Raw genomic sequence first — 12067 nt, 5'->3', positions numbered from 1 at the left:
AAACGTTCACTCATTTCCATGGAACGATAACCGTTACTTATGATCGTATTTGCGATCGTTTTTTCTTCGCTATTGCGTTCGTATCTACTGCGAACCACCGAACGGCGTCTTATGCAATGCGAACGTTTTGCGAACGAGCAAGGATAAAAATAGGTCCAGGTCTTATAAAGCGATCAACGACTTCTCGTTTGGTCGTTAATCGTTAACTGCATTTCAACCGAACGATTATCGTTTAGATTCGAACGATTTAACAATAATCTGAACGATAATCGTCCGGTGAAATAAGGCCCTGAAAGACTGTTTACACAGAACGATTTGCGATTTTTTTGCGAACGATCAACGACGATTTGAGAACATGTTGAAAGATCTAAATGAATGATTTCTCGCTCGTCGCTTGATCGTTCGCTGCGTTTACACGTACGATTATCGTTTGAATTCGATCGTTATCGTGCAAATTCGAACGATAAATCGTTCCGTGTAAAACCACCATTCCTCTCTGCAGCTGTTCCCTCCCCACCCTCCCTTCCCCATAGACTTATATGGGCTGCATTTGTTCTCTCAATTAAGCTGCAAATCCATCTCTTCTCTACCTCTGGGGGAGGGGAGATGAGTCTGATAGATGGATAAAGAGGCACTTTCGATGTAGAAAATGTTTCGAATTGAAGATATAATTTAATTCATAACATTTTGATAACTTGTGACCATAAAGAGGGGAAACATGGACGCTTTCTCCATACTGTTTCATTGTTGATGTCTCTGTATATTCAGTATGCAGCACAGAACCATACAGCCCCTTTAAGATCTCTGTGTACGAGGTTTCTGGAGATGATTATGAAGCGCTTAGGGTCACAATAACCTGCAGGGACAGGGGGACACATGTCACTGCTCTCAGGGAAACATGAAGCAGACATTTGTCTTAATTAGAATTAAGTCTTTGAAATGTAGACTGGATAAGATCCCATGAGACATCACAGCACATGGCGTCCACCGTTACCCTGCATGACCTCGCCTGTCATGGCTGCATCTACTAAGAATTAGCAAGTCCTATAGGAAGATGTCCAATCTGTCGTCTCTTTGCTCACTTATCCCCCTCGACCCCTCCCCTCTCCATAGAGCATAATGGACACTGAAATCCTGCTTCTTCTGAAGTGAGGGGGGAGGCTGGAAAACTGCTTTTTGAGTACAGAGGGAAACTCTTTTGATTATTAAAAGAGAGTTTTGTAAATTCGCTTCGATTTTTGCAAAGTGACAGTTAAATGACAGCTACACTTTATGGTAAATGCAGTTATCTCTTCTGGTATTGGGTTCCCAAAGGGTGATGCCAATATCCCTGGTGACCTAGGGTATTGATAAGGCAAGAGACCCCCCCCCCCCCCCCGTATAGCAGGTAGAAAGAAGTCTGCCATGTGCCCAACATGGGTCATATGTGAGACCAGTTTCGGGCTCTTTGCCATCTTGGTGGCTTCTTACAAGTTACAACTTTGACATTTAAGAAATCTCTATATACAGCTACAACTAGACGTATAAATAATAATAATAATCGTTATTTTATCTAGAAATCCAACCCCAAATCCTTCCACCCCGGTCCCGTTTCCCATCTTAGGATAAACAATTCAGGTTAAAGACACAGCAAGGTTGTAGGCCGGAGGCCCTTCCTCACCAGAATGTTCTGTTGTCTGGGATCTCATTGCGGCCTCCGTCAGAGCGGCCTTGTAGAAGATCAGAACAAGATTAGGATGAGAACATCTACAGGATTTCGGAAACAATTGTTAACCCAGCACAACCACAAGGGGACGGCATCATGAAGGCTGGATACAATTTTACAGAAGCTGATTATGAGCAGAGCGGTAGTAATTATTATTATTAATTAATTATTTTTCTTTATGAGTAATAACATGGTAATGTCAATTGCACTAATGGTCTAATGTAGTCAGGGGTCTGATAATAATATTCCCAGTGGTCTAGGGTAGCAAAGGGGTTCATTACAATATCCATAGTCCGGGGTGGTACAATGGTTGATTACAATGTCCCTGGTGGTCTAGTGTAGTTAAAGGGGTTGATAACAATATACCTGGTGGTCTAGGCTAGTAAAGGAATGAATTACAATGTCTACTTACTATGTCCCTGGTGGTCTAGGGTAGAGGATGGATCAATTACAATATCCCTGGTTTGGTGGATAGTGGAGGTACAGCGCCTGCAAAGCAACAATTCCCAGCATGCCTTTGTAAGCCTGCTGTTAAGAGTTGATGGGAATTGTAGTTCTGGAACTAGATAGATAGATACATAATAGATAGATAGATAGATAGATAGATAGATAGATAGGAGATAGATAGATAGATAGATAGATAGATAGATAGATAGATAAATAGATAGGAGATAGGGAGATACATAGATAGATAGAAGAAAGAAAGATAGATAGATAGATAGATAGAGAGATAGATAGATAGATAGGAGATAGATAGATAGATAGATAGATAGATAGATAGGAGATAGATAGATAGATAGATAGATAGATAGATAGATGATAGATAGATAGATAGATAGATAGATAGATAGATAGATAGATAGATAGATAGGAGATAGGAGATAATTTCTATTGTTGTATTTCCATTGTGTTGCTGGGGTTCGGGCTGCGGGTCATGTGCCGATGCCGCCGGGATGCCATTAATAGCATTTCTCTTCCATCTGAATACTAATCACATTTACTTCTGTGCTTTTTAATAAAGTGCAGGCGATCAACCATGTAAATATTTATCCGCCATCTACTATGAGGGTTTAAATATGAATCTGGATACATTTAATTGGATTTTCTATCAGTTTATTTGCGGCCCTTGGCAGCGGCTGAATCAATTGTCTGCATTAAAGGCATTAAAGGTAGTTAAAAGTTTAGTTTTCATACATTTACATAATATGTAACCGGGGGGAGACAGTGAGCAAAGAACTCTGCCAAGTTTCACCACTAGGGGCAGTGATGATTTGAGAGATCTGAATTTAGATACCTGGTTACAGTAAGATAGATAGGAGATAGATAGATAGATAGATAGATAGATAGATAGATAGATAGATAGATAGATAGATAGGAGATAGATAGATAGATAGATAGATAGGAGATAGATAGATAGATAGATAGATAGATAGATAGATAGATAGATAGATAGATAGATAGATAGATAGAAGGTGTTCGGAGCTGTCCTTCTGTCACACTGTATACTATAGATTACAGGGCATCCTATTTTTTTTTTCTTCCCTTATAAAAAGTTACTGTCAGGTTTATATGACGCTTCTGTAATTTATCTGGATTTCTTTATTCCTTCCATTACCTCTGTTGGACGTTGTGATGTTTTTTCTTTGTGGTTTTCGGTGTGACTATATTTTGGGGGTAAATAATGGTGAAGACATTTTTGGTGCTGTAATAATTGTATTATATCACGATAACCTTATGGTTAATAAGGGGCAGACCTTATGGTGAAGAAGGAGTAGATCCTTTGGTGGTGGTAGACCGACCCTATGGTGGAGAAGGGGCAGTCGCTATGGTGAGTAATAGGCAGACCCTACGGTGGAGAAGTAGTAGACCCTTTGGTGGTGATAGGCACACCCTATGTGGTGGAAGGGGCAGATCCTATGGAGAAAGGGCAGACTGTGTGGTGCAGATGGGGCAGGCCTTATGGTGGGGATAGGCAGACCCTATGATGGGGAACCATTTCTCTTCTGCATAATGTTGGACTGTGATTTCTTGGTTTCACCGGATTAGTCGATGCTTTGATCCCTATTATTTGTGAATCAGTCCAGAAGACAATGACGCTAGTAGTGAATAATTGGCTATAATGGTGTTGTCTTCTGAAGATTGTATCAAGAGACACAGGCTACACCATGTGATCCTCATCTGTACTGCTGCTCTACTGGCTTAGAGGGATCATGTGATGTACCCCTGTTTGGTACTTTTAGTTTGTATAACTGTTCCCACATTTACAATGGATTCCCATTGGTGTCCTTATTATGAAAGGGCTGGTAATAGAGATGAGTTCCCTTTATATGAAAGTCCCCCGCCAGGTGTTACTTTATATACATTGATGATCAGAAGAGATCTGATCGTGTTATTTTTACTGAACTTCAATCCACATGATCAAATATCAGGACAGCTGGAATGTTGGAAATAGACGCCGAGCTTCTCACTCCCCACCAGATCTGTGCCGGCTTTCACATTATAAATGCAAAATATTCCGATAACTTCACGTTGGTTGCCAGGGAGTTTTGGAATAAATTGAGTTATTTTTATTTTATTTTTTTATAGTTATTCATATCTACATTTCAGATCTCACGTTACAAGGTCTGATGTACAAAGCCGAATCTATAGCATATCTATTATCACAGAACAGGGATCACAATCCCTCCTCCGGCTGTCCCAGAGGTCTATTAGATGTTTTATAACCTACAGATTGTGGGGGCTTGTTTCCGTTGTTGGTAACAGTACATTTTAGAGTGGACTGGCTCTTCATACCTTTATGTAAGGGTATTATAATATACTTTAAGGCATCAAGATATCTCCTCCCCCTCCCCTCTCATTGCACAGAAACTGCAGCTGCATCCCCCCTTTTCTCTCACCTCCCTTTCTCCTTTCGTTGCATGCAGAAACTGCAGCTATATCACTGCATCTATCAGACTGTTTCCCCCCGCCTCTCCTTAAACAAGATGCAGACTAAAACACCGAAGGTGCAGATGTATCTCCCTCCTCTTTGTACCTTCCCACAATATACAGAATCAGTAAAACAAACTGTAGCTCCGTCCCCTCCCCTTTCTCACAGCCTACAAACTAAGACACAGAAACTGCAGCTGCTTCCCCCTCCTCCCTGTCCTACCCTCCGATCTTACACAGCAGGCAGACTTACACACAGAAACTGCAGCTGCATCCCCCTCCTCTCAGGAAGGATGGTGCAGGTGTCCTGCAGCCACAAGTGCCCTCCCACATCCTTGTTATACTTTATTATGCCATAGTCTCATCCTCATAGCTGTCCAGCAATGCCAACCTACTAGTAGTCCCACAGTGCCAGTTTAATAGCAGTCCCACAATGCCATTCTCATAGTAGTGCCACAATGCCAACCTACTAGTAGTCCCACAATGCCATTCTCATAGTAGTGCCACAATGCCAGCCTACTAGTAGTCCCACAATGCCATTCTCATAGTAGTGCCACAGTGCCAACCTAATTGTCATTCCACAGTGTCATCCTCATAGCAGTCCCACAATGCCATCCTTATAGTACTACTAAAGTGCCAACCTACTGTCTCATCGGGGGTAGTCTCTTAGCAGTCCCATAGTGCCAGCCTCATAGTAGTACCACACACTAATCTCACAATCTCACAGTACAAACACACATAGTTGTTTCTGGAAACTTTGCTTAACTTTAAAAACTTAACCTTGTATCCTGAAAACTTTCTGCCTGGTTGTCACCTTGAGCATGCTCCATCCTCCCTGAAGGAGAATTGCAGCCTCTTAATGATGGTCTCCTATAAGTAGCAACTGACACCATGGAAAAGGTTGCTGCGACCGCCAAGCTGCAAACCTTCAAGTGCGCTCCATGCCTTGTGACAAAGCGCATCCCCCCCAAGCCCCTTCTAACATGGCTGTTTGTCATTTCTCCCGCAGCTCTTGAAAGATGTGAGTGAGATATGTGATTTGGAGAGCCGCATCTGAAGGGCTAAGCGATTCTGTTGGAGAAGACTTCTAGATGAGCCTGGATCTGTGTGAAGAGGTCTAAGGAGGATTTAATAGGATGTCAACTGAGGCAGAACTTCAAGTGGCCGTGAAAACCAGCGCCAAGAAAGAATCAAAAAAGAAAGGTACGTTTCATGTTCTGGGAGGTGCAGTGTCAGGCCGGCGCTTATATTACACAACCTTCTTATTTTTCATGTTGGAAATGATATTTCACAGAAATGGTTCCTATACTGAATTCCGTCCTTCTAATGTTTTCTACAGAAATCATGGCAAAAAAAAAAAAAAAAAGTTTCAGGGGAATAGTGCTACAAAGGAAAAAACTGGAGGGGCCACTAACCTAAGGAAATCCATCAGCAAGTCTCTCCCTGGTGTACGTGGCTGATACCAGGGGGCAATAGCACATGTCATTGAGCTGTATTCAGTCTCGGATTGACCCAACAAGCAGCTGCTGCTTAATGCATTCTCCGTGTGCACATGAAGGTGGCCATCTTAAAGTCTATAACAGTTGGGGGTCAAGTGATATCTGCATATAGTTGTAAAGTGGGCCCCAGAATCAATTTCACTGGTAACCCTAAGATCCGTAGTCTGACTGCATTGACAACCAGGATGGCCATAGCTAAAGCTTTGGCTGTCTAGGCATGATGGGAGTTGTAGTTTGGGGGGCCGAAGGTTCCCCATCGCTGCCCATAGATCCTTATGATGCAGTCAAGTCTGGTCATTACATTTGCAAGCGGGATGGGACTTTTGGCCGAAATGCATAGGCCAACATGCCAGCATATTTCACTGGGAGGCATTTTGGATAGTGTGATGCTGATTGTTATCTATTGGTCCATGTTATCTGCCACTTCAGCCTTAAAGGGGAACTATCAGCAGGTTAGACGAACCTCCCTATTGCGCAGGAAATGCAGAGGATGCAGGTATGTCTCTTACCTTCATCCTTGGCGTCGTTCCGGTACACTTCATCGTAGTGGAGCACTGCCCCACCCCCATAGTGCTGATCCGCCTCCGGCTGTCCCTCCCCTTCTAATGATTATCAATGGAGCAGGCCGACCAGATCGGCGCTATGGGAGTGGGTCAGTGCTCCTAATGGTGCAAGGAGTGCACAGTAACAGTGCTAAGGATGAAGGTAAGATTGATACCTTCATCCTCTGCGCCTCCTGCCCAATAGGGGGCTAGCAGCAGGTTAGATTCATCTAACCTGCTGATAGTTCCCCTTTAATGTAGCACTTTCTATTTCTCCCTGTTATCAGCCATAACAGGAAGGAGAGAGGTTGACTGCATTATTCTTCTATGGCAAAAGTCCAGAAACCTCTCACCTGCCATATGTCAGGTATGTCCAGTGCTTACGTAACATGTGACAGGTGTCAGCCGCTCCTCTTATATTATAGACACTGCTTTGTTATAACAATATAAAGCTGCTGAGCTTTTATAATAACCACTTATAGCTTTCAGTCCTGTACTCACCTGTCTTGTATAATGTTCAGTGCTACAAGTTGATACATTGTAACCTGGTTTGTTTTTATTGTATAAAGTCAATAGGGGGAGATTTAGCAAACATGGTGTATAGTGAAACTGGCTCAGTTGCCCCTAGCAACCAATCAGATTCCCCTTTCATTCCTCACAGACTCTTTGGAAAATGAAAGGTGGAATCTGATTGGTTGCTAGGGGCAACTGAGCCAGTTTCACTTTACACCATGTTTGATAAATCTCCCCCTATGTTTATAAATAACAAAGTACTGTGCTCCAATGATGTAGAGATGGTGGTTAGCGAGAATTGGGATCTCCCAACAGAACTTTCTTTTACACTTTATATATTTGTTTCATTAGGATTACAACAGTAATGCATTTGCAGCACTTTGACCTGTGCAATTTTGGTGCAATCTTAAATGCGACTTTTTATGCTACTGGCATAGTGTGGGCCAGTCGCTGCCACGCTATGTCAGGTCTATCGCTGTGCAGGATTTCCCATGAGCAGGATCCACTATGACGTCTGTTGGATTCCGCTACATAGAAACTTCCTCCAGTTTTGTGGTTAACAAGCGGTGAGAGTCGGTGATTGTCAGCAGAGGATATTAGACAGGATTATGGAAGGCTACGGTAAATGTTTCCAGACACTTGTAGGTGGTGCGTGTTCTACCTCAGCTCAGTACAGCTCCTTATTAGAGGATGCGAGAATTGGACATGGATTGTGAGATGTATCCAGACAGCGGAGAGAAGCTTCCTGTGAAGGGGAAAAGAGGATTGGGATTTACAGGAAGTCATTTGCTCAGGTATCAAACAGTTTCTCCTGAACCAGTTGATTTCCATTTGTTGCAAAACTACAACTCCCATCTTACCATGACAGCCTTAAAGTGACTCAGTCCCCCCAATCTGCCCCTCCAAACTGCTTGAACCGTCAGATAGAGTCCTGGGGTCCGTTTGGCAGCTGATGCAGTTATTGTCCTAAAAAACAACTTTTAAACTTGCAGCCCTGTGTCAAATTGGAGTGGCCTAGAGTGTCTGTGCCCTAGGTCTGCACCGCCTCTCCGTCCCTCCTCCCAACCCTCCTCACCATGAGGAATGCACCAGGCAGGATTTCTCCTATTCATCACTTTTCTGGCCACTGCATAGGTGCTGGATAATTAAGGAGGAATCCTGTCTGGGGCATTCCTAATGGTAAAGAGGGTGGGTAGGAGGGACAGAGAGGCGGTGCAAGCCTAGGGCATAGGCACTCTAGGCCACACCAATTTGACACAGGGCTGCAAGTTTAAAAGTTGTTTTTTAGGACAATAATTGTATCACCTGCCGAACGGACCCCAGGACAGATCTTGGATTAAAAGCAGCTATCAGAAGGTACAAGCGGTTTGGGGGTCTAAGATTGTGGGTACAGAGAAACTTTAAGCTCTAGCTAAAGAAAGACAGGTTGAAGAACATTACAATAAAGGCTTATTATGTTGTATAGCTCAAAAGTTTAGCATACATGGGGATCTATGAGCTAATACTATATCAAATTAGATGCTGAACATCAGAGATTTCCCATTCTGAACCCTCATATTTTAGCCACGTCAGACTGGTTACAAAGAGTATCTCTCTTTGGCGGACCCATGTATACAGAGCAATGATTCCAATAGGCATGGTGTAATGCTTCATTTCACCTGTGGTGGCGCTGCAGGGAAATCTCCCCCACAGTTCACAGCTTATGGCTGGAGGTCCTAGCGGTGGCACAACCTGTACTGTAAACTATTGAGTGTTGTTGCTGTCAGAGAATATGACTGGGAGGCATCTACAAAGAGCCAAAGGAAACACATAGGATGTAACAGTGTATCTAATGACTCGCAGAGATCCATAGAATTCTTAGGGGTTGCTAAGCAACAGCGCAGAGGAGAATTAAACATTGATACAATAATTAGATATTGAAGAACTGGCTACAATTCATTTCCTGCTTCTCCTTTAATTCTAGATGAGGATTTCTTTTTGAACTTACAAAGTAGAACTGATCTGGAGGTGTAGAGATGGGATCTAAGACAGGAAGGATCCCGCATGTATAATATGACCAGAGGTTATGTCCCCCAGAGATCAGGGGAAAGAGACCTGCCAACAATTGTTCAGGGGAACCGGGCAATAAGTGATCAGTGACCCTGCAGCGCCACCACAGGAGATATGAAGCATTACACAGTGTTAATTCACTTCAATGGAAGGTCCTGAACAGTAGACCCCTCCTTGAACTCTACAATTACTATTAGGCTATGTTCACACAACGTAAGTTCCATGGGAATCACGGTACTGCCTTGTGAGGGAATCCCGTCCAGAGTGTATACACATAGTATACACTCCGGCCGGGATCCCTAGTGGCGCCGTAGAAAACTGACTTGTCAGTTTTCTGCGGCTGCTATTCATTGAATAGCGGCTGCAGAAAACCCTGTCAGTGCACACAATGGAGTGAGCGGCTCCGGCCGCACTCTCCGTAGTGTGCTGTGTGGAGTTCTGATGCGGGCGCACACGGACGCATCCGCATCAGAACTCTGTGGCGCTAAAGATCATGCTGTACCGGCCAAGATAATCTTTTTAGAGACCAGCCTTTTACATAATGTGAACATAGCCTCAGGGTGTATGGAAATGGGTTCTCCAAAATGGACAATCCCATTAAATGGAAATTGCCTCCAAAAAAGTGAGTTAAATTTGAACATATATTGGTAAATAAAGTTAATTTACTACTTTTTTTTTGCCTCTGACTTTCCAGCCTACTGTAACAGACTTCCTTCTTTTGCTGCACACTCTTTTTTTTTTTTTTTTTTTTTTTTCCCTTTTTTTTTAATTCTCTTTATTTTTGCAAATAAATACTTAGATTGCACAAGTATAAACAATGAGTAATAAACATTACTACATTATAATAATTGTTAAAACCCTCCCCTACCCACACCCCCACCCCCCCAATTCCCCCCTTCCCCCCCCCACCCACCCACCCTGGCTCGTGAGAAGAGAGAAAAAAAAAAAACAAAAAAAAACAAAAAACTACCATTTATGCCAGACCAGTGAGTAAGCCCTTTCTCCCTTTATTCCTTTTCTGGTATACCAGACCTGCTCATATTTTTTAATTTTCGAGACTACATTTACCCATTCCTTCGCGGACGGCGGGTCACCATTCATCCAATTTCTCAAAATCGTTAACCTGGCATAAAATAGCGTTCTTAAAACTAATATAACATCATCACGCTCAGATAGTGTAGGGGTTGCACCCAAAATGGCTATATAAGGAGTTAAAGGTACATTATAACCTAATTTTGTGTCTAAACTCCTTGCTACCTCTTTCCAAAATCTTTGAATTGCTGGACAATCCCAAAACATATGAGCTATATCTGCCTCAGAGTTAGTACAACGCTGGCAACATGAAGTCTCCCTAATCTGCATTTTATACAACTGCGCAGGGGAGTAATAACTCCTATGTAGAATCTTAAACTGGGTTAATTTATGTTCCTCACACAATGAAACCTTACCAATATTCTGAACAATATTATCCCAGCTCTCATCCGAAATCGCCCCCCAGTTCTCTTGCCACTTTAAACGACAACTAAAGTCTGCCCTTGTTTTAATATCCAATACCGTACGTTTATAGATAAGCGATACACCCCTTCTCATATTCCCCATAGCCATTAAAGTGTGCATAACCGTATTCTGAGATAAACTAAACAAACTTTTATTTACAGACCGGCTCGCCGCATGGGCCAGCTGAAAATAGTAAAAAACATGCTTGTGCTCAAGCCGAAATTCTACGGCCACCTCACTAAAACTGCGAATTTTCCCCTGGTGAAATAACTGTGCCACCCCAGTAAGACCTTTATCTACCCAAAATTGTTTATTTTGAATTTTCTCAAACTCCGGAAAGTTACTATTATCCCAAATTGGGGTACATAACAGATGCCCACCTGTGTTGCATAGACCTTTCAATGATTTCCACACCAACACCATTAAATGCTCTATTGTACAGTCGGGAGGATGATTTGAATTCAGTCTCCCCGATTCTAATAATTCAAATATACTATGTGCCTTATATTTTAATCTCAAATAACCGTTAAGTGAATTACTCTGATTTTTAACCAAAACCGCCAATTGTGAAGACAAAAAGTAAACCCTAAGATTTGGCATGGAGTACCCTCCCCTCTGACTGTGAAAACTAAATTTCTCATATTTAATACGTACCCGCTTTCTTCCCCAGATCAAACTACCTAATAATACTTCTATTTTTTTTATCCATTTATCGCTTATCCATACCGGGGCTGCGCCAAACAAAAACAGCAACTGGGGAAGAACCACCATTTTTATAATGGCCAGACGATCGGCCATCGAAAGAGGCAACTTCTTCCAAATCCCTACACGCCTCTCCAGATTCTGTAGAAAGGGTGTGAGGTTTGCTGGAATAAAGTCTACCCCCTTTGCCGTTATTTTTATTCCCAAATACTCCAAGGCCTCATTTTTTTTAGCTATCCTCACCTCACCAATTGGACTATTAATTTCCTCATCCAATGGGAGAAGCCAGGATTTCCCCCAGTTTATTTCCAACCCTGACAGAACTCCGAATTGCTCCAGATTATTAATTATGCTTGGGACAGACTTATCTGGTTCTAAGACAAACAACAAAATATCATCTGCATATAGTAATATCTTGCTATCTTCCCCCTCTAAACCAAAACCCTTAAACTCTGAATGTTGCCGTGCCCATGCCGCCAGAGGCTCAATATATAACGCAAATAAAAGAGGGGAGAGAGGACAACCCTGGCGGGTGCCTCTAGTGAGAGAGAAACTGCCGGAAGGAACCCTATTAATTATTAAACGTGCAGTTGGATCGTTATATAAAGTCTGGATCCATCCGATAAATCTCC

General features: G+C 42.6%; 1 protein-coding gene across 9 annotated transcripts in view; it reads left to right on the top strand.

Moving 5' to 3' along the window:
* DAB1 (DAB adaptor protein 1) overlaps positions 1-12067 on the top strand; it is a 177181-nt gene that overhangs the window by 33859 nt on the left and 131255 nt on the right. For all 9 annotated transcript variants that reach the window (XM_069979392.1, XM_069979402.1, XM_069979399.1 and 6 more), the window contains exon 2: positions 5643-5836. In XM_069979392.1, coding sequence (XP_069835493.1) covers positions 5770-5836 — 67 coding nt within the window. In that variant the 5' untranslated portion in view covers positions 5643-5769. The remainder of the gene's footprint in view (positions 1-5642; positions 5837-12067) is intronic.

This window comes from Dendropsophus ebraccatus, chromosome 8, assembly GCF_027789765.1.
Source record: "Dendropsophus ebraccatus isolate aDenEbr1 chromosome 8, aDenEbr1.pat, whole genome shotgun sequence".
NCBI lineage: Eukaryota > Metazoa > Chordata > Amphibia > Anura > Hylidae > Dendropsophus > Dendropsophus ebraccatus.
The sequence above is the reverse complement of the archived record's forward strand: the minus strand, read 5'-3'. Positions and strand labels throughout refer to the sequence as shown.